At 35.8% G+C, this 26,684-nt stretch overlaps 1 protein-coding gene and 1 non-coding gene across 3 annotated transcripts; one reads left to right on the forward strand and one right to left on the reverse strand.

Moving 5' to 3' along the window:
• Window positions 1-651: 651 nt before the first annotated feature.
• On the reverse strand, window positions 652-3,349 carry tmem100a (transmembrane protein 100a). Of its 2 annotated transcripts, none has more exons than XR_011190483.1 (3): window positions 3,287-3,349; window positions 1,557-1,920; window positions 652-748 (listed from the first exon to the last, which is right to left on the reverse strand). It is a non-coding gene; the product is annotated as a transmembrane protein 100a (transcript). The 2 variants fall into 2 exon arrangements; XR_011190482.1 differs by lacking the exon at window positions 3,287-3,349 and adding an exon at window positions 2,327-2,376.
• Window positions 3,350-9,075: 5,726 nt separating this feature from the next.
• Window positions 9,076-17,786, forward strand: pctp (phosphatidylcholine transfer protein). Its single transcript, XM_015356731.2, has 6 exons — window positions 9,076-9,249; window positions 10,853-10,970; window positions 13,825-13,904; window positions 14,254-14,425; window positions 15,027-15,094; window positions 15,923-17,786. The coding sequence occupies exons 1-6, from the start codon at window positions 9,121-9,123 to the stop codon at window positions 16,007-16,009; spliced, it is 654 nt and encodes a 217-aa protein (XP_015212217.1). The 5' UTR covers window positions 9,076-9,120; the 3' UTR covers window positions 16,010-17,786.
• The last annotated feature ends 8,898 nt before the right edge of the window (window positions 17,787-26,684 follow it).

Raw genomic sequence — 26,684 nt, forward strand, 5'->3', positions numbered from 1 at the left:
TTTGTCTTTATTCTGTTAGATTCTAATCCATTCAGGCTAGAACTCTTCCAAGCTATCCAGATGAGTCCAGCCTGTTAGAATTCAAGGCAATGCCTTCAATGCTAGAACGTTTTATCACTTCTTTGGAGATCCTGGAGCAATCTGGGAGGTGGGTGCTTTTCATAACTGAAAGGGCATCAAGAAGAGTCATCTCCTCAGTTCACAAACTCCCTGTGTTCCTGCTTCTCTTCCTTCTTAGTTTTTTTATTTTCTTATGCAAAGCTACTTCTTTGGCTCGCCATTAAGCCTGTCTGACTCTCACGCCTTTTGTCTTTCTTTCGTTCTTGTCTTACTTTCCAACACAAAGCACTGGAGCCCAGCAAGAGAAGTCCAGTGGATAGAACTACCAACCCAAGGATAGAGATGATAGATCCGTGTGAGTTAAAACTGTAGGCCACAGCTGTGACAACTATCCCAGCGATGAAGATGACTATTCCAAATGGGACCATACAACGGTAGCAGGAAAGCTCTGTTCCCCCAGTAGCAGCTGTCAGTTGAACCTCATTGACCAGTGGGACAGTAGTCACCACACAGTCATTGTTATTGGTCTTTTCCATTATGACTCTTTCAGGAGCTTTGGGGACTCTCATTATGTCTCTGCTGGATTCTTCTGGCATTGCAAATAGTTGCTCTCAATATTATGCTTGCAGAACCAATGGGTCCTTATTTCCAGTGGTCTTCAGGTCCTTTGTGTTCAGTGTGTTCAAAGCTGTGCAGAAAAAAATTAAACTTTATCACACAATACCGAAGTTACCTACTCAGCTCCTCCAGACTACTCAAGTAATCTGAAAGACATTGATGGTATATAAAGTCCATGATTCTATTGATAATTCCTCCTTGTTTTGGGGTTGTAGATTTTATTTATCTCACATTGTTACAAAATAGGGTACTGTACTTGTGTATTTCCCTACACCAAATGTCTGCAGTCTGTACCATGGACTATACACACTTAATGTATAATGAAAGCCATCTTCTCTTTAATAACTCACAGATGTTTGAAACTACGTTGGGCCAACAAACAACAAGTACAGTAAATAAATAATGTAGAAGTCTCCCTCTTTCCCATTGCCTAGAAAAGCGATGCTGATATTTCAAACAGTTACATGAAACACAAACTCTTGAAAACAACTTTGTAACAGTACTAAGTTTTGTTAAAAAGTTAATTATAAATTATATTTATTTAATATAAAGTAATAACGTGTGCTGAAAATTAGAACGTTTTGCAAAGATACAGAGAATGGTTTACAATACAAATTTATGAAAATTGTTTCTTTCCTTTTTTCCAATTTTACCCTTAAAGAACAGAACGTGCATTCGGTGTAATACAGATGTGTGCAACTTCAGCCAGGTAATCATTAAGACGTAAGCGTACATGCGGTTAAGTGCTCATTGATAATAGAAAACATCTGACATTTACCAATGCATGGCACATACTGTACGTACAGCACAACCTCCGTTGTACAATAAGTTGTTTTCGTCTCTCTCGGTTTTACAGCTATAGATCGAAATAAACTTACCTCAAGCTTTCGCTCTCCATTACAGACCTTTATTCAAGATGTGTAGTCTGTTGTGTGTCCCTCACTTTGCCCAAGAATCGAAAAATAAATGAGAAGGATTCCACAAGTATGTTACAGCAAACGTGAGCATGTATTCCCAAGCAAGCTTTCTTCTGAAGAAGGAAATTTGCAATCTTTTGATGCGTATATATTTAAGCTTTTTTTGTGTGACTTAAAAAAAGTAATCAAGAACTTCGATTAACCTCTCTTGCAGTCCTTCTTCGCGTTGCGTTATGCTTTCCAGGGCTGCTTTCAGTAATGTTGCTCTGCCGGCGCTCGATTAGGGAACCCGACTCTCATTCATCGGATGTCCCCTATGTGCTCCCTGGTGTGTAAGAAAGAGTCAGTTTGAATACCATCGTCTTAGGAAAGCAAGGACGTTTAAAATTTGTCAGTGACTCAGGAGGGGAGTTTCTAAGTAGCAAACAAAGCTGAACGCTTTTTTTACCCCATTTAACGCATCTGAAAAGACAAGTTTTAACCCTTTTTAAAACGCAGTAGCCACGCACTCGTTATACTGCATACTTTATTCTATTTACTGTAGCAAATTTCTGAAATTCCCGTCTTAGTACACATTTCAGGAGCAAAAAAAGAAATAATTATTTCCCACCTTATCATGCTATAGGAGACGTGGAATAAAATATTTAAAGTAATCTGTAAAGCACTGTTAAATTAAAAACAAACTGTTGCATAAGCATAGCTCAAATGTAATTTTGCTAAATTTGGATTACCTGAACATTGTAAAAATGATGTACAGTAAATGATCAAAATATAGAACTTTATGCATGAAACAAAATTTGTAATCCAAGATATTACAAAAAATCCCAAAGCCATCCTTATGTTTATTTGCCTATTTTAAATGTGTTCCTAAGCATATTCGAATATAATAACAGATTTTGGGATTATAGCATTCCTCTCTTGTTGATACTTTTATGAATCGGTCCTATAGAAGTGTAGGTTTTCAAACCTTATTCTATTATCATTTTTTAGATAATCAACAATAAACCTCAGCAAGAAATATATACTGTATACTGTATATACAGTAGGTCTTTATGGAATGCTTGATTTCTTTATAACTCCCTATTTCAAAGTAAGATTTTCTAACACGTAGTCATTTGATATGGGGTGTTGTCTTGACCTTTTTCCTTCCTGAACTAGATCCCTTCCCAATAGAGACAGAGGATTTCCATGCAGGGATGAGAAAACATTGGCCCTTCCAATTCACTTCTTTGCAGAGCTTTATTCCCACAGTCTAATTATTCTAAGCAGCCTTATGCTGGAAGCCTATATTGATTTTAAGAGGGTTTTTTTAAGGTCTTCCTTAAATGCTACTGCTTGAAATAAATCCTGGTTGTGAATTGTCTGTGTTTACTGTTTTCTAACTGTTCATACAGTAGATCAAGGTGAGCAAACCGATCAAGTGCTATGGTGTAAAACTGAGCAAATATAATGTGTAGTCTATTTCACATTTGGAAAGCATACTTTGATACATTTCTACCTCGAAATGGCTAAAGTTTGTTAACTCCAGCTGCTTACTGTACAGTATGTTTCAAACAGTTGTGCCAGTACACTATAAACTTTGTACAGTAGGCATCATTCCAGGGACAATCTAATTCAAGTCTGGGAATACAGTTTTCCTTCATAAACCAAGATGGCTTCCTGATTTACAGTACTTTTCTAAGATTTCATACCACTTCTGTTGAAACAAATAACACAGCACTGTTCAATTTCAGTCCTGGGGTGCTATCTACAGTACATGGGGTTTGTATGTTCTCCTTGTGTTTGTGTGGGTTTTCTCCAGGTTCTCCCATTTCCTTCCTTCTGGGACAATTGGAGTTGGTGTGAGTGTGTGTGTGTCTGCGTATGACTTGCGTCCCGTCCCATTGCTCCTGTTGCTTGCTGAAATAGGCTCCATCTCCCGCTCCCCCATGACCCTGGATTGGAAGAAAATTAGATTAATTGTAGAAAATGGATGGATGGCTCTCCAAACCCTGGCAAGCATCATTCCAGGAGCAAACGTAATCAAAACTGTGTTCCTTTGTAAATGAAGATGTCACCTGATCAAACCTCTTCTTCTTACATTTCTTTTCAACTTAAATTTGCTATACATTCTTTAAAAGCTTGGCTAATGCCTTTGTTGAATCAGTTTTTTTTTCTTTCATGATATTAATCAATATGCCATCATCTCCAGGTGTTTTTTTTAATTTTCACGTGTATGATAACACATTTCCCTTACTTTGGGAGAGCCCCTGGTACTTGATCCTGATCTGAAATCAATACATACCTTTTAGTTTGTATTGTCTATATCCTGACATAATAATTTTACCTCTTTTGAATTTCTTCAGTTCTCAGGTTCTGTGATAATATTATTGCTTGATCGAAAGAATCTGATTATTCCTGACCATTTGTATTTACTTTTCACATACTTGTTGTTCTCATCAATGTACAGTTGAACAATCCAAAGTCCTTAGTGATATGTTAGCTTGCAGAACCTGATGTAAAAGTTTTCAGTTTTGATGTACTGATGGAGAGAATGCATTTCTTAATAAAAACAGGTCTCATTTTGTTGAAGCTGTTCAATGCTGTTGGATGTACCTGTTTGGATTATTATCCAGACAGGACCCCCGTCAATACTTCACTCATTTTATTGTTTAGTAGGTTTTTAGATTTGGTTCAAGGGTAGGCCAGCCTGCTGTTTAAATGTTGGTCTGTACAAGAGGTTTGGACAACATTTGCAGACTGTGCCCTCATATTTCAGGAAAAAAGATAATATTTATCAGCACAGTTGGAACAACTGTTTTCATAACATAACCCAGACAAATTAAGAAACTGAAGAAACACAAACTGGGGTACATACTGGAAAGTACATAAGTGGAAACTACAAAAAGTGCATTTAACACTCAGAACAGGGTTGTACTGTAGGTATCTGGTCTAAACTGCCCAGCCATTTTGTTGAAGCTGATACCCCAGTTCCTTTTAAGAAATAACTGGTGAGATCCTCAGATTATTTAACTACTCTTTATGTTCTGATCTATCAGATAACAGAAGTTGGCACTTTTAAAATAGTATTAGTGTACTGGTAATTGTGTACAGTTGGCCTCTATGTACAGTATGTATCCCATTGAACCTTTTCTACCTAGATATGCTGTAGGTAAACAACATGTTATACTTTATCATTCTCTGCCCCAACTCTCATATGTAAATATGAGGTAAATGGATAAATATGAGTTATCCATATGCCATCTAGGGAAGATTAAGTTCCTCTAGTCTGAGTATAAAATTTCAGACAAGGAATTTGTCTGGTTTCTCTCATTTGTACTGCCTCTAGTTGAATCATAACCACAACTGAACACAACATTGCAAATAGTCTAATTAATTAAAACGTAATTAAATTAATTCAATCTAATTTGATTAAAACTTTACATTATTAATTAGAAATCCAAATATTTTGTTTGCTATTTTAATGCCTGGAAGAGAAAGGTTATGGGTCCATATGAACTCCTTGATTTTTACTTGTTATTACTTATTCTTCAGCACCCCAAAAAGGGCAATTACACAGTACAGTCCTGCTGTCTGCACATTATAAAACAAAGGTATTCAGAGTAAATTTCATTTGCCAAGTGTCTGCCCAGGTATAATGGATAATCATACTGTATATACTGTAGTGTATAAATCATGTTGTGTCAATTCAACTGCAGAAACAGTGTTTATTACTTCACTTGCGTCAGTATTATCTCATAATTGGATAGCTAAACCAGAGACATCTATCATGACGATTTAGATGAGTAATGATCTTAATATTAATCCCTGCAGTACTACAACAATCACCTAAATCTAGTCAGAGATAATGCCCTTAGCAATGCCCTGTTCTTTGTGGTTATCAACCAATTCCTTATCAACGAGCATGCATTATCTTGGAGTCCTTATGTTTCAGTGTGAAGTTGAGTTTTGAGTTATATACATGGTCACCTTAATAATACAATGTTTTAAAAATCCTTAAGTGATTCTGAATAGTTCTGCTTTGCCTCTGTTTGTAGTTCATGAGAACTATGGAGCGATCCAAGTAAAAGAGTTTGAATAGGGCCTTGTCATTGAGAATGATAGTCACTCTGGCACTAAAGTTAAGCTACTGTACATGCCAGCACAAGTGTTTTAAAAGGCAATCATTTACAGAGCAACAAGTGGTAGAAGGCCATTTGGCCCATCATGCTTCTTTGGCAGCTAGTACCTTAATGATTCCAGAATCCCATTAAGCCATTCATTAAAGGTTTCATGGAGAAAGCTTAAACAATATAGCTACAGAGTGTATTCCAGAATTACTGACTAAAGAAATTCCTTCTTTTGTGCTTGTAAACTGAATTTCGGTTTGTGTCCCAGGCAAATCGTATCATCTCAAAGATGTCAAAAAAAAGAAATAACTCTCTCTCTCATTGCTATTACAGATTCAAAAGTCAAAAATAATAAATCCTAATAATGTTATTATATATTTATATTCTTCCTAATATTGTTATTCTATGTTATGTGCCTTCACTTTTCTTATGGAAGTTCAGGACTGTATTGTAATGTTAAAAAATAGCTGGTAAAACTACACAACCTACTTTTCCTATAATTATAGATTAAGTGATAATTTCCTCAGCAGCCCTTTAAATATTTAAATATGAGCTTTTTTAGGTATTTGGTCATCAAAATTCTAAGAACACTGAATTTATATAATGACTGTTAACAGAACTCTATAGATAGTTATTCAAATGAGAGGTACTGCCCAATTACTTATGTTCAAAGTGGAGAATGTTACATGTTGCAGGTAGCAGACAAATCAGCAATAAATAAAAGATGGGAAACACTGAGCATGAAGATGCTATCTATGAAAACACCTCTACTGTATCATATGTTTATGTTGACAAAACTTAAGAAATATTGGGGAAATTAAAAAGACAAACAATGTTAGTATACAAAGTTACAAACTGTGAACTTAAATCAAGCCATGTATTAAATTATATTAAAATGCCATGTTGCATTAATACAACCCTAATCGTAACCCTACCCAATGTCTTCTGAGAATGTCCGCTCTGACAAACAGAGCTGAAAAAATAAGATTTCCAGGAGACTTGTAAGTATTTAAATGCCTGAAACACACTCATAAATACAATGAAATGGACTTCTACAGAAGGTGAAACATGAAGGAATGGAAACTATAGTAAAGAGCATTTAAACTGGTAATATGATGCACTTTTTAACACAAAGTGTTCAGGGTGGCTGGAACAAACTAAAAATAATGTTGTAGAAGCTTATATCCCTTGTTTCTTTCAACACTCACATAAACAAATGCTGCTTAAAAGGTTATGGGGGTAAAATGATTTTGAAGCCATTAGTTTTGACAGCGCAGATGGCTGGACGGAAATACCAATTGTTAGGAACACAACACAGTATTCACTGCAGACTGCTCCCTCAAAGGGTTTTATCTCTTTGGCTAAAATTGCAGTGGTTTACAAGCAAATGATGATAGGCTTATACAGCTGTTTAGCTTCCACATCTGTAGACCTTTAGCCCAGTATAGCCCTCCCAGGTAGTTGTGTTTATTTTCTTTGCTATGATATTGTAAATGTTAAGCCTGATTGTACAACTGAGTAAATCAAAAACACTTCAACATCTGGGCAGCACTAATGAAGAATATATTTTAAAAGGGAGGACTAGAAAGTCAGATAGCCAGTTAGATACAAAGACAATTTTTATCAGTATGAGCTGTGTGGTTATATTACGCAAGACAGATTTTTCCTCTGCAGCTGCGTTTTTTTTTCTTTTCCCTTTCTCTGTTAGTGGCTGGGGTGCCTTTGTGTTTCAGATGATGGAATTAATTGCATGCAGATGTGACCTTCAGTCCACTCCATTGGCGTTTTCTGGGGCTCCCATGACTATTTCACAAAGTCAGCACAGCAACTGCATCAAGTAGGTGTTTCTGTTTCCCCTGCGGCTGCCCTACCTACAGTACATTTCTCAGACATGCCTACATCGTAACTACCGTCTAATGCAAAACTAAAGGCTGAAGTAGTGGCTAAGTGCTCTGATAATCCACCATTGATTTCATAATCTTGAATAATACATTTACAAGCGCTATACACAGCGTCAAACCATTTTAATTATGTCTAAGCTTAATTTATAATGCCCCATTTCAAAGAGAGATGTTCAAATATAGAGTCAATTGATATGGGGCATTGTCCTTTTTGTTTTTCATTCCTGAGCTACAGTAGTTCATTTTCCAACAAAAGCAGAGGATTTCCATTCAAGTGGAGGAAGCAGTGACTCCTCCTGTCTTCTCCTTTAGAAGACCTTATTCTCAAAGTCCTTAAATAACTATAAATACAATTACCTGAAAAAATCCTGATGTGGATATCTTACATGAGAAACTGAGTTTGAGCTTCTACATTCTGACACCCTGTAAGATCATTTTCCAAGCGTGTCCCAGATACTGTATTTTCGACACTTTACTTAAAAGATTTGGTAAATAGAAATACATTCAACCTTGCCTTTATGAAAGACACTGGTGGACCCAGAGTGTAGCTGGTTACGTTACAGTGTGTAAAGCACACAATTCCAAGAAATATACAGTACAGTATCTTTACTTGTCTTGAGGGAAGCCACATAGGCAATGCTGGGAACTCAACCATGTCATTAATGAAAAAGCAACTTTCTAGCATACAGTAAAAACAAAGACATGAGAAGATCTGTCAGGCACTTGAGGGCCCAGTGGGCCTGAATATAGTTTCTACAGTATGCAAAAAAAAATGTCAGACTCCATGTGTTCGGATACACGGAAAACACCAACAAAGATATTTTATCCAGAGCTTTTCATAAAATATGTTAAGGATTTTATCAGTTTATGTCTTTTTCCTCTTATCAAAACAGTACCTACATTTTGCTTCAGGAGTGGTCCAAAGTTAACAGGTCTTAAAGTTGTTAAAATCAGATAATAGATCATTAAAATGTTATAGTGCCAAAGGGAAGAAAAGAAAACAACTACACATAGAAAGAAGCCTTAACAACATCTAAGATCCCTGAAGTATATCGAAAAAAAGACAACTGAGGAGTAGCCAGAGGAGGGGAACCGCCTCACAGAACCTTAATAAAGTAATAAAGTAACCTTTTGTTTAGTCTGGTGCACTAAACAATAAACGATACAGTTACAAATAATGGTGTTTACCAAATAAACTGATTAGAACGAGGATGTTGAATTTCTTTTAAATTATAGGCTCCTACAACCACGACACTCCAATAATATTCCAGTGAAAGTTAAGAGAGTTCATATCCAATCTAATACTGATAATAGCTTCATCGGCAACAATTACAGTTCTGCATATAACTTGCTTTTTTCTCCTTAATGAAAGAAATCTTAAGAAGGTTGAAATGAAATACGGTATCGCGTCTAAACTAACTTCTCATTAGCTGGCATAGTGAGAGCAGGTGTCTACCGCAGCTAGGAGTCTGCAGATTTCTGCTCACATGATCGAGTTACACTGGTTTTGAAAACATGGCGCTGCAGTTCACAGAGGAGCAGTTTCAGGAAGCCTGGAAAGAACTGGATGAACCCCAGCTAGAAGGAGGATGGGAGTTCTTCACAGAGACAAGTGGGATAAAAATTTACCGGCTTTACGATAAGGTAGATTTCTGAATTTTGTGAAGCTGCTTTGAATATGAATACATACTGATAAACGAAAAATCATAAAAACCTGTCAGACGATGCAAAATGTGCAAGGTTTACGAAATCAAAATTAAGCGCGGTATGTAAGGAAATATTTCAGTGGGCAGCTCTGTTCGTCGTTCTTCATCTGATAAAAGTAACACTTATTTCTGGTTACCATAAGGGGCTCTGCTGCTGCAACCCGGTGTATATCCCGGAAGCACGGGACACAAGGCGGGACTACATCCTGAGCTGAACGCCAGTCTCTAGCAGAATACAGGGGCAATTCAGACACTTCAGAAAAACCACCCACCCTCCTTCCCTAAAATTCACGCGATAAGGGGGAGCGTTCAGTCTTCTTTCGGTTTTGTGGTTTACTTTACTGTTAATATGAACCCTTTTTAAGACGTGCTTCGACATTTATTTTTAAATAAAATGCATGATTGTTCAATAATAAGACACGGTTTGTAGTATTATTTTCTTTTCAGGAAAGGTTTAGGTATTTTTACTGCAAGAAAATGCAGTGAACAGGGTAAATAAGCCTACGTATGCAGAACTATAATACGTTTAAAATATACAATATACAAAACATCCCACAAGTAAAGAAGTATCACAGTGCGGGCCTGTAAATGTTTACATCGAAATCTACCTTGTTTGAATCTGTGACGTCACCACAAAGGGGCACGACGAGAGGCACTTCTTGTTCGTTTTTTGCATAATTTTGAAACAAGTTATGTACGCAAAGCAAAATAAAACTATTAGAAACTGTACTAGAAAACAGATGGAATTTAGAGATTATTGGTGTACATGCTTGCATGATGATAAACATTTATTATTCACATTTATATACCCAAATAAATGATATTTTCTCATCTTGCCGTTACTGTACATTTCTAAATCGACTTTTTAAGACCTCGGGTTCATAGTTTCTGAATTCTGTAACTGAAAAAAAAAACAAAAAAATCACGGCGCTGTATGAAGGCCTTAACGCACACTGTTAACTATTTTCTGATAGGAGTGGCAGCACAAGTTTTACAAGTCTAATGCCCTTTAGACTCCGCACAGCCTATACGTAATGTTTTTTTTCTACTTTTCAAGTGGAACTACCCTCTGTTCTAATGCCATTCATGATTCACAGTACATTTCAAAACTATAAGGGTTTAGCTGGTGCTACTAAGACAGAAATAATAAGCAGAATGTAGCAGAAGAACATTCTTATCATACAACTTGCTTATGTTCAATGCAAAATACCCCTAATTATTGTTTGTATGTGCGTGATTTTATTTTGGTTAAGTAGTTTGCATGTTACCAATGGAACTGTGTTTGGGAAAAGTGGGAAAAGAAAGGAAGAATAATAATACAAAAAGTAAAATACTGAAATACTGAAATTACTTTTTGTTATTTGACTGTGGGGTTATACACTGGAAACAAATTCAAGTTTGGAATATTTTGAGTGAATGGTTTTCAGAACATACTTGTAGTGCACAGTTGTAAGAATCTGTTAATCTTGCTTGATAAAATTGGCAACAGATTTACAGTATTTTATGTGTTTATATTAACAATTCTTTCAACCTTTCAACAGCAAACGGGACTATATGAGTATAAGGTTTTTGGTAGTCTTACCAACTGCACCCCAGAGACATGTGCTGATGTGTACATGGACTTAGAGTACAGAAAGACATGGGATGGATATGTTAAAGGTAAGTATATGCAGCATCTACCTTTCCAATCCGAATCTTTATGAATACGGCAATTTTACATTTGCTCTGTGGCAATTGATGGTGTTGTAAATTATAATAGCTGTACATTTGATAATGCAATTGCTAATTAGATAATAGGATAAAGACATTATACAGTATATATAAAGAGGCACTGCTTTGACAATTTTTAAAATAACTTTTAATCGGTGTGTCACTTCCACAGACATAAAGCCACTTCTTTTATAGATTGATTTAAAATCAAACTTGTTAAACAATTGAGATATATTGTCTCATCATCTGCTGCATAAAACTTGCAGTGACACGATTTTTCATCAAGTGCTTCAGTTCCATAATTTCATTCCTGCAGTAACTTCAGAGCAACTCAGGAGGGAATCTTGCAAATAGAGAAAACTGCTAGGTCAGGATGCCTCTACTGAGCATGAGGCTGAAATCTTACTACAGTACACAACTGCTTTTGTGTAACCAGAGCAAGAAAACATTAATTGTTCAGTTCTTTTTCCAAGATGATTGTGTTGTGGTTGCAAATAATTTTTGAGCACATAATGTCACATTGTTTTTACAGTCTCATAACTGTTTTCCAAATATTTAGCAAAATACAAATGGATTTGTATGACAGTCCTTTTTTTTACTGAATTTACATTGAAGAAAAACTTCTTGTTGTTTGCAAGTATTGTTTTAAGAAGAATAGATAACTTTTAAGGTTTTAACTTTTTAAGAGAAAAGTTAGATTATGAATTGTCAGGTTTCATTTAGGGTTCGAGTATTGTAATCACAAATGGGTCATGACTGACTTGAAACATTGTTTTCCAAGCTTTAAGTGGAGTGCTGCACTGCTTCTAAGAAATGCTTTCTTTGATTTGCAAATCTTTCTTCCATTGTTTTCAGTCTTCAAACACTCCACAAGGTAATGAAAGCTGGCACTTTTGAAATAGAACAGCTGTTTGTATTGGTCTCCCTGTTGTGTTCTGTTGCTTTTGAAATAGTCTAGTCAGATGTAAGTAGTTTGTTGTGAAGAGGCGCCATCATGCATCTGTTATCTCCTTCCCTGTGAAACTGTTCTGCCTGTGTAACAGGTCTTGTCACATAGTATGAGATTACTATGGTGATGTACTTTTCTCAGTAGTCTCAAGAGAATTCAAAATTCCTACACCAAGAGGCTGGAGTTTACAAATAAATGTGACATTGCTAATTATTTTCCAATAATTGCTAATTATTATCAATCCCAACTGGCAACTGCCTGAATTGCCATTTGGAATTGCTAGTTGTTTTAAGGCTCTGCTCTCCAGGTATGAGTTCTGTACCATTCAGAAGAGAATGACATGGATATGCTACTCTGATATGACCACCTGCAGACCTTTCATCGTTTATGTAATGTCATATCAGTCAAGACGGTATCACTGAAGTCAGGCCTCTCTGACATTCAGGTCAAAGGAATTGTGTTGTTTTCTGGAAAGTCGATGGAGCCCTGGCTGATTAATGCCAACCCAGGTCTGGAGGATTGCAACCAGTTTAGGGAAACACAGTCATAGTCAGTTATTGACACAACCTAGGCTCAGGCTAGCAATGTCTGGATAATTGGCCTTAACACGTAAGATCCTTTACTGGTAGGGTTCCTGCCCTTTTGTCATAGTTTGTCCGCTGCTTGTGTGCTCTGTTCGAGTGTGGTGGTAACTGAGAGTCAGCAGGTCAGAACAGGGGAGCCAACTTTTAAAGACTCTAGAGCTACTTTAGTCAGGAAGCAACATTTTACTGTGGTTTGTCCCTCCCAGTCTTGGGTCTGATTTCTTAGTCAAGGTGAATTATATAACTCTGTAATTTGAAGAGAAAGTTTGTTTAAAGATACATAGTATTCTATTGAAAAGAGACAACAAGCCTGAAAAGGCATTCTTTTGCACTGTCCCCCTTTGTAAATTATTACATTGTAATTCTTTTTTTTTACCAGCTTGCAAGATCTGTAAATGAGTCAGACTTGCTTGGATATGTTTCCTTGGCTTCAATAGTGCAGTTATTGTTCAGTAGCTAGAATAATTGGGAGATGAACAGGCTGTATGAAGAAAAAGTAGTTATTTCATTAGTAACACAGTCTTGGCTTCAGATAATGCTACAATAATGGAAAAAAAAACAAAGCTGTCCTACCAATAGCTGAGCTTACATATATTTGTTTTAAAAATTACCAGGAATGGGGAAATAATCAGGGATTTTTTGTTCTGCATATCTTGTGGAAGTACAGTAGCTCACAGATACCTTGAGAAATACACCTGATCCCACACTGTATACAGTATTAAAATGTGCTTACTGCAGGGTTAATCTTCACCAGAGATTAGAAAATAAAAATTCAGGAACTTATCAGATGCGTGCTGAGAACTGTGTAATGTCGGACTTCAAATGCTCAAATCCTGACTTGTGTTGTCTATTTGCTTGGAACTGCAGGATAGCACATTTTTGGAAACTCTTGTTGTTTTAAATCATACCGCCCAGGTGATTAAATGTTTTGAGGGAAGTAGTTGTATTATCTATGCTGACAGAGAGTGTGATAAACAAACAATACTTGGCATAGAGATTGATTCCACCTTTCGATAGTGGAAACATAACTTCTAAGGTAGCACATATTCATTACGTTTAGCTGTTGAAGGAAAAATGATTCCAAACCTAGTTCCAGCCAAGGATACAGAGAAAGTTGCATTCAGAGAAAACAAAAACAAAACAAAAAATCCTATATAGTTTTCAGACATGGCAAAATTGTTTTTCAATGCGTATTTTTTTTTCAGTTGCTTTGCCTAATAGTAATGGATTTTATATCTAATGTTTTTTTTTTCATTTTTGAATTCATTAGAGCTCTATGAAAAAAGCTATGCTGGGCAGACAGCAATTTACTGGGAGGTGAAATACCCTTTTCCTCTGTCAAACAGAGACGTATCCTTTTCCTATTATAGCTCAGTTTCTGTGCCAACAGACATTTGGCTTAATTTTGCTGCTGGCCATGATCTGTACTTATACTTTTTAAAGATTTCATATGGACACATTTTCTTTCTTTATACTTTTCAGCATGTAATTAACATATAATTGTTTCTAAGCTAATTTTAGGAATGATTGCTCAAAAATAAACACTTTTTATACTTATCTAAAAGTAAATGTAGATCTAGACATTTCTAAATGTCATCACATTAACTGGTATCAAGTATCCTTTTTGACAGTATCTCCATTTTTCCTTTGTAATGGGTTTAATGTAGTATCTCTCCAGCTTCTTTAACTTTGTGCTACGTATGTTTACGTGAGAGAACGGCGAGATCTGGACATCAATGGAAGAAAAATCTATGTCATGTTGGCAAAGAGTGCCTCAGATTCCCTGTGTCCTGAGAAGTCTGGAATCCTCCGAGTGAAAGACTATAAACAGAGCCTGGCCATTGAGAGTGATGGTGACTGTGGCACTAAAGGTAAACTGTTCCAGTTATTCCTGTTGAACATACAGTAGTAATTTGTGGTCTTCAGCAAAAATGTTTTTCAAATCTTATGCTTTAGAGCTAAATGTATTATTATTGCACTCAATAAGTGTTAGATTTATGTTAGGTTAAATGTTCACTAAAACAATGTAATCTTATTCCTAGGTCACAAACTGGACATGATGAATACCGAACTGAATGAACTGAATGATTTCTGAGTTCTTTACTGAGTTTATCATATTGGTTTTGCCCTTTCTTTTATTGTATCTGTGAAGATGAATGGTTTTTACTATGCTTCTAAAAGACCATGGCATTTACTGGATTTTAAACCCACAACCCTCTGGTCCTGATTCTAGAGCCCTAACGACTACTCCATTCTGCTGTCAGAAACTGCTTTGAACTGGTAGCTTTACTCCTTTCAACAGTATCACAAAAAATAAAACATAAAATTTCATTTTTTAAATAATATGGGATTGAGTGTTCAAAAGAATGCTGGAATAGGTTATACCACACATCTTTAGATGTTTTATAGTCCTTTGTGTTTTGGCTTTTTGATACTGTTTTTTTCATCTATTTTTACTGGCTTCTATTTTAGTTTTCCTGAACTACTTTGATAACCCGGGTGGGATGATACCAGCTTGGCTTATAAATTGGGCAGCGAAGGTGAGTTTTCGTGGTCTCAAATACTTTTCTAGGTCTTCCTTTTTCTTCATAGAGTATAGTTGTTAGCCAAAGTTTTATCTTTTGAGAGTACTATGATAGTTTGACTAAGCCTGACTAAGCCTGCGATTATTTTGCTTTCCTGTTATTACAGAAAATGAAATAATGAAATATGTCCTGGAAACCCCAGCTCATGACAATACAGGGAGCTGGGTAGAACACTAGTTCTTAAAAAGACAATGCTGTGTCCTCTGCAAAGCTGATTTGAAAGGTTTTTCTGCCTTACTGCTTTCCTCAAGACTTACTGGTTTAGAAGCAGATAGTGATAGATGCACGCACAAAAAGCTATTCAGTTTCCACATCTGTAAAATTATAGTACCTCCTAGCCCTTTGTTTATATGTGTTTATTTCCTTTACTGGGATGTTGTAAATGTGAAGTTAGATGGTCTAGCAGAGTAAATCAAAAACAAGAATCTCACTTAACAGCTGAGTCCTGCTAATAAAAAAGATATCTATTTTTTTAAAGGGGATGAGAAACAAAGTAAAGTAAGCAGTTGGCCAAAGATGAAGACACTTTTCTGAATAGAAAACAAAATCCGTGCTCTGCAGCTGCAGATTTTATTTTCTTTTTCCTTAGCCAGCTCTGTTAGTGGCTGGGATGCCACTGAGTCTTACATGATGGAATTAATTGCTTTCAGATGTTTCACACATTGCTTCTTTGATGTGGACTCCAATCCACCCAGTTGGGTTTTTCCAGTGCTCCCATGATTATTTCGTGAAGGCAGTATAGTGTGAATCTGCTTCAAGCAGGTGTCTCTGTTTCCTCTGCAGACCGGCGTGCCATCATTCCTCAAAGACCTGCAGGAGTCCTGCAACAATTACCCTGACTACTACAAGAAGGCAAAATTAAAAAGCTAGGGGTCAGGGCAGTGTGCCTTTTGTATATTTCCTAGAATGCTACAAAGCTCAAGAATAATTCTTCCAATTTTGTGACTGGGCATTTAATGGGGTATTTCAATGGTGTTAATATACAGATTCTGGTAAAGTTTAAGGTGCTTATTTTTACAGTATATTCAGGAAAATGTAGTTAATTTGAAATTCTGCTTTAGATTTAAAATTTGCTGCTATATGTGTTACACTGGATACATTAATCAATTAACTTTTAAAGGACTTTTTATTACTTTGCAGTTCTTGAGAATTAAAGTATGGTAAGTTTTCAATGTACACCTGCCTGTTGGCACACCACATATGTTTCCATAAGTACTGTATATGTGATATATATTTGGTTACTTAAGTAAAGGAAACAAAGGTGTTTTAGGGAGTCCAGGTGTTTTATAATTCAGATGTACCCCAGGTGCACTGTGAGTGAAGTCATAAGTTGTTCTAAACCACTGTAAACCAGATAAACAAAACAGTTTGCTGATTACTGTAGTTTCTATTTACCTATCCCTAAAAAATTAATTAAAATTGTTCTTGTTGTAGGGCAGTTCTACTTCAAGATTGCTTCAGACGTTCCTGAAATGTCTTAATGAGTGAATGTTAAATATTATATGCATGAAAGATATTTCACCATATGTTTTACATAAGTTACTTAATGACTTCTCTGATTCATATGCATCTTGTGTATGGTAATGTACAGGCAGGCTATTTTTTTTTCTGTGCAATTATGAGTAAGTTGTAAAGATTGTAAAAAAAAGTTCTCTACTTGCTTGAATAAATATATGGATTTATTTTCAAAATGTTCATTTAAATCAGTCCTAAAAAATATATTGTCACCAGATGAATAATCAAAGATACATTACAGTTCTTCCTGCTTTTAGTCAGTGAAGATAAAGGATTAAGGGTATTCAAAAACTGATAAATTTTATTGCACACATTTCTATTGTGTGGTAAGTGAATTTTACATTTATTGAATTCTACATATAGTATTCTAATTTCAATAAATATTGGTTAAAAAATAGTCATATTTCTCCTTTCCAGTCACTTTGAGTAAACTGCATTGAAATTTTTGCTTTTGCATTAAATCACTAAATCCTTAAACAAGGGGTGAAACATTTGGAAACATTTCACCTAAAAAACAGGGGTTCACCAGAATTTATGCAATCTCATAATTGACAGAGAAATCCCATAGTAGTTTTGTATACACTGATAATTGTCCTCTTGTATGAACTTGAATAATTGGGCTCAACAGAGCTGGTAGCAAATAAAAAGAATCTTAAAAAATGGGAAACTATTTCTATCGATGTCTGGTATTAGTGCAATTAAGTCCTGAAATCATTAAAACAATGTCTGAATCGACCAGTAATTGGCAACTACCATGATTAGACATTTCCTGCAGTGTTTGTTTTTTTTAATCCAAAATGCTTCCGCATTTAACAACTCAAACATCAAGTTTCTAAGTTAACTAAGAGTTAACTAAGTTGCTTTTGTTTCATAGAGAGATACTTGTCACCCTTTTGTACTGTATGGTTGTTTGCATCAATTGTTTACATTTGTTTACTTTTGAGTCAGATCTTGTCATTAGGGGGGAAAAAAAATAAAAGAACTGACACTTGATTTCACCTGCAATGCCAGATGTTACTGTAGGTCTGTAAATGATTCTCTGTTGTGACATCTTTGTACATTTATCTCACTTTCTGTTTTTGTCTGGAAAATATGTGTGCTCTCCACTCAGATAAATCTTTCCACTTTCTGAGTCATTTGTTTTGATCAAACAGCTCTTTGGTTACCTATTCCATCTACTTCCAAATTTCATCTGGACCAATCTTTTTAATTACATTTCCTTCTTATTGGTACCAGTGACAAGAACACCAACCTTGAAGTTAAAAAAGAAACCTGAGCTATACTCTTAGAGTGTATTGACACTAGACTCAGTTCAAATAAACCCACAGTAGTTCAGATAGTTTGGTTTGAAACAATTTATCAATTTGCTGGATGTTCATATTTCATTTAGCTCAACTGTATTGAGTTTGAAAAGGGCTAGAATTCATTTTCGTGATTCACTTATTGTCAAGGAAAATATATTTTTAAATGAACAGACACTTGATTTCATCTGCAATGCAAGTTATGTCTATAGCACATCAGTATGTTGGCAGTTGTGACATCTGTTTACTGGCCACTTGGAATCAAGTAAATTTAAATCCTTTTAGACACAATGTTTATGTTTTTACATTAGATACATTGCTTAATTAGTTTTTTAGCTTGTCTTGCAATTTGAAATACTTTTCTTGTTTGACCTTCATTGGAAGCAACATCTTGCACATCCTGTCTGTTATGACCTCTGAGACAAAATGGTAAATGCTTTTGTGTGTTATCAAACTCCATCTGAATTTTACTGTCTGACATAATTTCTAATAGCACTTCTATCTCCTTCCTCATCCATTGCTTCCCCTGGATATACTTACGTAACACATTTGCTTTAATCCAGAAAAGGTTTTTTTCCCAGAGCTGTTATTATAATATAGTTCATTTCCTGATTGCAAACAAACCAAATCCCTTGTTTTGTTCACATTTATGTTTATAAAGTGAACTGTTCTCTGTCCAGTTGTCTCACTGGGCTTTGTTTGGTTCAGTTCAATGTAATTGGAGATATGTTTACACTGTTCTTCAAGCCAGATGAACCCATGAGGTCCTGAACGTTTAATAATACCCATCCATCCATTTTCTAACTGCTGCATCCACTTTAGGGTCTCAGGGGAGCCGGAGCCCATTCCGGCAAGCAGTGGGCACAAGGCAGGGTACACCCTGAATGGGATGCCTGTTCATCGCTTGGCCACACATAGACACAGGCATGCACACACTCACACCAAGGCCAGTTTTTCCAGAAGCCAATTAACCTACCAGTATGTCCTTGGGAGGAAACTGGAGCAACCGGAGGAAACTCGCATTAACAGGGGAAAACATACAACTAAATGCAATAAACACCCCAGGTCCAAAATTTGGTTCCAGCGCTATGAAGCAACAATGCTAACTACTGCACTACAGTGACCTGTTCTTATAAAATATAACCATAAAATGGATTTATTAGTTGGTAATAAGTGGCATAGCACATGCTATGAAAACATGGCTATTACAAAAATCCTTGAAGTATACTTGAAAGATAATAATAATCTTATACATACAGTAAATATTACATACTGTATAGCCTCAAATTAATTTTTAAAACATAAAATTGGAATGGTCAATGTTATTGTTTCTAATTTCTGGTATGTAAGATAAACTATTTTGTCCTTTTAAATATTTATTTGACAGTATGTACTTGAGCAGTAGAACCATTTTAAGTACAAACATTTATTGACCATCTGGATGTGGTAATATTGTTATCAAATAGATTTAGCATTTTTAAGTAAAATCTAATAATGTTCTAGTATTAAAACTAAATGAAATATTAATTACTTGTACAGTAAGCAGTGACTACATGCACTACAATGACTTCTAATAGTTATAGATTGTTCTCACTATTAAAAGTATGTTCAGAGCTGTTGGAAACTTGTAAGAAACGATAGGGTTGATTAATATACAGTACATTAGAGAGTTAAATAAAATGACTTGACTGCTTTCCAGCTCTTTGTGTTTATGCTGACCCCTGTGGCTGGCAGAATGCACACTAAACAGCTGGACCACAGCTGGATTACAAATCATTAAAGCCTTGTAAATCTTCACAATGAACTACAAAGCATGAGCATCTCTTTACTGGGCCAACTGAACACTGTCAGTCAAACTGAATCAGACTGCTGATTAAAGCAGTATTTTTTCATGCTTTGTTTGTCTCACTTGCATCCGTGGAGATTAATTGGGGAGTGTAGCTTGTTTGTAGGCTTCTGGAAATAAATCCTTTTTTTAAGGTGCGGTTTCCTGCAGAGATAATGTTCTCCTAAAGACTTTAGTTGCTCAGACATTCTTGTAACTGATTCACGACAATGAAACTTAACTGGGAGTGGATTCCCAAGAAACTCTGAAATCGTGTTTGCCCAGACATCTAATTATTCCTTATCATTTCCATCTTTTAATTAGAAAAGGAGCTGTCACGGATGCTGTATAAGATGCATTATTTTAATAAATACAGATTAAAATAAATTATGTGAATTATACCAGCAAATGCTAGACTGTGTTCATACACTAGTTATCCTATGATACAACTGCTTCACTGAAAGCCTGAATGATTGATGATCTATCTTATTTTTCAATATATGCTTTGGCATAAATGTGTGTATTGTAAATATTTTTTTTGGGATGTTCTCTGTATTTTTATTAGTGCTCTTCTAAGCCTTATGCAAATATAGTTGTTGGCTGAACAGGTAATATGAACATGGACCCAAACTGCAAAAAGAACAAGAAAGCTGTTGTGAAAACAATGATAGTTTTGCAACATTGTTTGATTCTATTGTGATTCTTTACATCTGATATCTTTTTAAACTTATTTAATTTAAAATGTGACTGAGTCTTTGTTTATGTTAACAATAGGGGGGATGTTTGCATTACTTTGGAAACTGTTAAAGCTCTCAAGAAATATGGTATAGCTGGGAATGTGCCGAATTAACCACAGATACCCAAGACTCCTGTAATGATCGATTTATTTCATGGTCTTGCATGTTTTTGAGTATAGTGGGGAATCGGGGTACTCTGGTTAATCTGTAGATACCATGTAGAAAGAATGGTATAATACCTCTTTATTAACTCTTGATGAATCTCTTCTTACACTTCTTGATGAAGATCTTTAACTCTTCACCTTGTTCTATTGTAAAACATTTCCAAAGGGATTTTTATAGTCAGTTTAGCAGCTCACTTAAAAGCTATAGTTACCACAGTAGAAACTATTTGTTATAATTTATCAGTTGTAAATAAAAATGTTCAGATTAAAAAAGCAGTCTGGCTTTGTTTTGCTTTGCTGACGTACGAACAGAGCAGAGCTGTTCTGGGAAAATGCCATAATGTGCTTTAAATCTGATTGAACTTTCATAATCCTTTATATTTCATCATCTGAAGATACCTTTATCACAAAATTAACTTTTGATAGGGAAAGTAGATCTGTTTTATTTGATAAAACTCAATCTATTTTAATACATGTAATCCTTTACTCAACAATTCACAGGATTGTGCAAGGATTCCAGTCTTCAAACCTAAAATACATTTGCCACACATAAAGCTCACATGGGTGTAACATACTACATGATATTATGTCAGTTAAACCAGTTATCCTGTTGTTTTTATTGTAAACTAGTGACTCAAATTCTCAGAATCTTAACATCTAGAAAAGTAAAAACTTTGTTTGAGATTGAATTACTTAAACATTCACATTGAAAACACTTGATTTGTCATTTCTGCCATTGCCTAATTATCAAGAGGGAAGCTCACCTCAATGTTTGAAGAAGGTTTGAAACATTTTGACGGTTTAATATGCAATGACTCCATTGAGAGCAGGATGCTAAAAATAAATATACTGTAATAAATAACATATTCTTTTTCTTGCAGGGGTTTATAATCTCTTAAAGTGTAAGAGAATGCAGGAAAAACCTGTCTGTGCATGTTACTAAAGTGCCATTTTTAGTTTTCCTTTGCCAATTAAAAAGGATATTTTTGTTTTACGTAAGTTATTCCTTTTTTGTTTATTTCAGGATTTTTGTTGTGTCATTATCACAATCAATTGAGGTTTGGCAGACATAAGAGTCTAAAATCAGCATCTTTATACACCAATTTGATCTATTTTCCCACCCGACAATGTCTTTATTTCCCAAAGGTGAAGCTTAAAAATCGTGGCCAAAAAATCCAGCTCTTTTAATTGAAGATCTATGCAGCTAAATTTCATACTCGGACAAGTGTGACTTTTTCATTATCTCAGCTGAAAATGATCAATTTGTTCTTCTACAAGACCTTTAGAATATATTTCCCCTGGGAAAGTCTGATCTGCTTTCCTCTTTGATAGCAGTAGACGTCTTGTTTACAAGTGACATACAGTAGGTAAGTCCCACTGTTCCTGAAAATTGATCGACAGTCTAAAAGCAGCTCCTGGAAGACTATTTGTTTGTTACACAGTGAAGGAAAATACAGCATTACATAGTGCTATTTATTTTTAAATGTCATGTTGTGATCCATTTTCTACGTTTATGTTAATTGGCGCTGGAAGGCCTAACTTTTACAGTTTATTTCCAATGGAGGATTTTTCACGTACCTCATGAAAATGTCAGACATGAGGTGCAACTTTGTATCCTACTATATTATGTAATTTGAATGGTAGCTTACAGTTTTGTGTATACAGCACTATTTTTATTATCTATTTAGCATCTATTTTTCACGTGGGAACAAAAACTTCATTTTAGGTTGTGGTGGCTGTGGTGAAGTTATTTCTTAACTATAATGTACAAAAATAAAAAAAATTTCAAAGGGTTTCTAAATATTTTTTACTGTGCTGTATTCTAAAATTTAAATGTGTTTGATAAAGAACACTATTTGAAATAGTCCTTTGGTTGAAAAATAAACTGATCACAAGGAGAGTAGGGAGGCATCAGTTTTGTGAGGTATTGATCGCCACTTACAACTACCTTATGTTAAAGTAATTTAAAAAAATAATATATGTTATATCCCAAAAAAGTATATATGCTGGGTGGTGTGGTAGCGCAGTGGTACACAGCGCTGGAACCCCAAATTCAGTTTCTGGGGTGTGTAGAGTTTGTATGTCTTCCCTGTGTTTGTATGGGTTTTCCTCCAGCTTGCCTGATGTGACTGGCCTTGGTGTGAGTGTGTGCCCTGCAATGGACTGGGGTCCCATCCCCAGGATGTATCCAGCCTTGCGCCTGTTGCTTGTCTGGATTGGAACCGTGACCCTGAATTGGATAAAGGGGTTAGAAAATGGGTTGATGGATGGATACATGTGCTCATTTGTTTAGCCTCCTCAGAAAAGAAAAAATATTGCAGGACAAAATTAGCTGAAGTTGCAGGATTCTTATAAGAATTAATGTTATCAGTAATATAGTACTTCATTTGTCAGGAACTGGAACTGTACAACAGTGAAAGTCTTCTTGTGTGTTGTGGACTATGGGGTGTCCTTAAGAGCAATTGCCTGAAAACGGAGCAGGTATACTCTTCCTGGATCGACCCACCAAAGCTGTTAAAAAAGGTGGCTCTAATATTTACATTCCCAGGATAGGAAATGAGGTAGTGCTCTATAGCTCTGCGGAGCTCTCCATGGAAACAGTGTATTGGATGACATTTCCTTACAGCTCTTACTATTTTATGGCAGTCTGCTAGCTCCAAGCGAAACCAGAGCTTCTCTTGCTCTTCCCACACTCATGTGTTTCGCTGACTTATAAAATAACCACTGACCTGTTTAAGAACTGGAGCATCAACCAGATGTTTCCTGAGCAAAGACAACTTTTGTTTCCTTTTGGTGCATCATCCGTAGGAGATACCGTCATTACTTGAGAACATCTGACAACTCTCTAAGTACTCTGGCTGGCTGCAGCAATAGGAATTTTTGATTGCAGTTTGGACTTTATTGTACTAAGCCTTAAGTAGCACTTCACATTTTTCAGTGCAGGTAATTTTCCACTGTTTTAATCATAATAAAATTTAGACAAAATAATTTACATTAGGACTAAGTATGGGTTCTTATATTATAATTGGATGATAAACAGTAGAACTTCACAACTACAAATACGATACTTCAACAAATGCCTTTATGAGTCTGTTCATAAACATACCAGAAGAAGACTGGAGTAGTGGGCTCTGTTCTGCAAAGGATCCCCAAAATCCTTAGAAGGATTGATTGGCAAAGACAAATTGACTGGCCATGAGCTCCAGAAGATAAACCAGCTGCAGGTTATAATTAGACCTATCAAAGGGTTAACAGTAACTTATGACTACAGTCCTCACAATCATTAGCACCTGTAATCATTAATTATTAATTACATGCCTTATAAGAGAAGCTCAAATTGTACTCAGAGGGTTTATCTGCCGGCTGTCCCAGCTTTGATGTTTTGATGCTGCCTACTTTTAATTTTGAGGCCTAATGATTTGTTTTGTGTCTGTAAAGTAGATGCTTATGGTGGGCTTTGATTACAAAAGAAACCTAGATGGTTTTGCTTCAAGGCAGCACTGTACAGTATATCATCCTAAAGTACCAATAGAGAGTTTTGTTGTAACCCTAGTGAAACAATAAAGAAGGAAAGCATTTTATTTTGTAGGAAATCCTGGGACTGTTTACTCATTAAGTACTTCCCTCCCTACCCATTTCTTCCACTCTTCAATTACAGTGTCCTTTTAAGTGAATTACAAGTACATATGAGGAATGTGGTAACTAATTTATACTCACAGATACACCAAAAGTGCCAGCACTTACCCATTTGCAGCAATGGGTAAGTAAATAAATACAGATATTTATTGGGTGTAATAAATATCTGTAAAGATGGGAGATTAAGTGACTTAATATTGGGGTTCTCACACTATGCTCCCACTTTTTTAAATAAAAAAAAATTGTTAAACATTCACCTAAGGCCAGTTTTCACAACTACACAGAGATATGTTACCCCCTGAGAAATGCAATCAGTAATGGAGCCAGGCACTATCAAAATGAAGGTTAGGAAAGCCAGGAAGCTGTGCAGACACTGCACGTTCCTCTGAAGGCCCAGCCTGTGAACTACAGTACCATGACTTCGAGGTACAGGATTTTTAGCAGGCTGCTCCATCTCTTTGAATGTTAACATTACTCTTGAGACAGTCTGATCTTGCCTTCAGCAGCTGAAGGAGACGCTCTGTCATCACCGGTCAAAGACAGCAAGTCGACTCTGATCCTGAAGATGGTGCAGATCCATTTGAGAATCAGAACCTTGAGGAGATAACCCTGATTAAAACCCATCTGGCCATACTGGAGGACAGCAGCCACCAATCATTAGTGTTGTTGGGCTATCAGGGGTGCTCCGAGAGGGAGCCCTGTTAAGTTGTTATCGAATTACTACCAAAGTGTCTATTCTCACTTGTCACCACAGGCCCATTGAAGAATTGAGGGCACATTTAATATATATATATATCAGTTTGAGAGTTCTCAGGACCTCTCTGGTTTTCACTCCACTTCTCATCTCAATTGCTTTGAACTAATTATTTGAAAATAATTATCCAGTCCTTCATATATAATTGATTCTAATCAGTTGCTGGTTGAAATGTACCTAGATTGTGTCATTTTTTTGTCAAATAAGAATAATACTGTCCACAGGTGTTCCTAATATTTTCTCCTGTCTTATCCCTGTGATCTCCAACTGCAACAATCCCCTCACTACGCTGTAGACCTGAAACCTTTACTGTGTTTCCTATATTTCTGTGTGATATACACTGTATAACTGAAAGGTGTGTCTAGGTCCACGGAGTATATATAATTATGTCATTTAACTACACTTTATATTATAATTTAATGTTTTATGTATTGTACATTATGAAGCACCTACTGCGGTGTAAACTACTGTATTATGTAATTGGTATTATTATGACTAATGTATCCTCATCTATATAAGCATATTCACATGTTGTAACCTTTGTAGTTGTACGTTGATATTATTTGTAAGAATTTAAATGCATCATTTATATCATCTGTGAATGTGGTTACCACTGTCTAGTACCTTGTACCATGCACATTACCTTCTAAATTTGTTTTATAAAATATGTTAATTACTCTTCAACGTAGTTAAATGTCACACACATGATTCATATGATTATGAGAATGATAAAAACATGAAAATGTAAGATTAGTTTGCTGGTTAACAGTGTGGGGGTACTTGAACCTTTTGTTAAACTGTAGCTGTTTCCATGGAAATGGCCACCGGACTGAGACACATGAGAGCCTCTCTCTTGTATGATTAACATGTGGCGACAGTAATCAAGGTGGCTTAGAAACAGCAAGCTTCTTTGTGCCTCTTTAAGTTACTGCCCTCATTGGGTATTGCTTTCTGAAGGGCTGAGGTGCACGATACACAACAGTGTGGAGCTCTCTAATTGGCATAGAAGTATAAGGTCTTCACAGCTTGGCTATGTGCCTGTTGCTGATATACTGTAATTCATCAGCTTCTGATATACAAGAGCTATGTTTTATGTTGTTCAGTAATCTACCAATGTGAAACTATACAGTATTATGCACAATATAGGATAATAATGTTAGTAACTAAGGGCTACACTTTTGTTCCCTTTATAACAACCTACAGTATCTTCAGATTTACAAGAGGGAATTTATAGCTTTCTGGATATAAACACAATGGCATGTTTTTCTGCCTAAAGAATTACTTTAAAAAACAACCATTTCGCAATGAGGTAAATTCAGTTGTCAATAATGTTTTGAAAACTGATTTCCCTACAGAACAGACAGTAGGTTGTGTTAAACAAATGTACTGTATGAATATACATTAACAAATACCAACTGTGGTGTAAAAGCCGATAAGAACATCCAGATTTTGGCAGTCTTAACATTTGCATACAGAATTTAACCTATTTAAGTAAAAATGCTTCCATGTTTTCATTTCGGTAAAATAATTGTCTCCTTGGATTGTCTTACAATGCCTTGGAAGAACTGAAATTACAGTACAGCCCATCTGCCACTAAAGGCCTCTGTTATTGT

The sequence above is a fragment of the Lepisosteus oculatus genome, chromosome 9 (assembly GCF_040954835.1).
Source record: "Lepisosteus oculatus isolate fLepOcu1 chromosome 9, fLepOcu1.hap2, whole genome shotgun sequence".
NCBI classification, from domain to species: Eukaryota; Metazoa; Chordata; class Actinopteri; order Semionotiformes; family Lepisosteidae; genus Lepisosteus; species Lepisosteus oculatus.

Bases quoted from the DNA above. Each gene is read 5' to 3' on its own strand.
- pctp (XM_015356731.2), top strand. From the start codon at position 9,121: ATGGCGCTGCAGTTCACAGAGGAGCAGTTTCAGGAAGCCTGGAAAGAA. The intron at 9,250-10,852 runs GTAGATTTCTGA...ACCTTTCAACAG, and splicing joins TTTACCGGCTTTACGATAAG to CAAACGGGACTATATGAGTA. The intron at 13,905-14,253 runs GTATCCTTTTCC...CTTTGTGCTACG, and splicing joins TTCCTCTGTCAAACAGAGAC to TATGTTTACGTGAGAGAACG.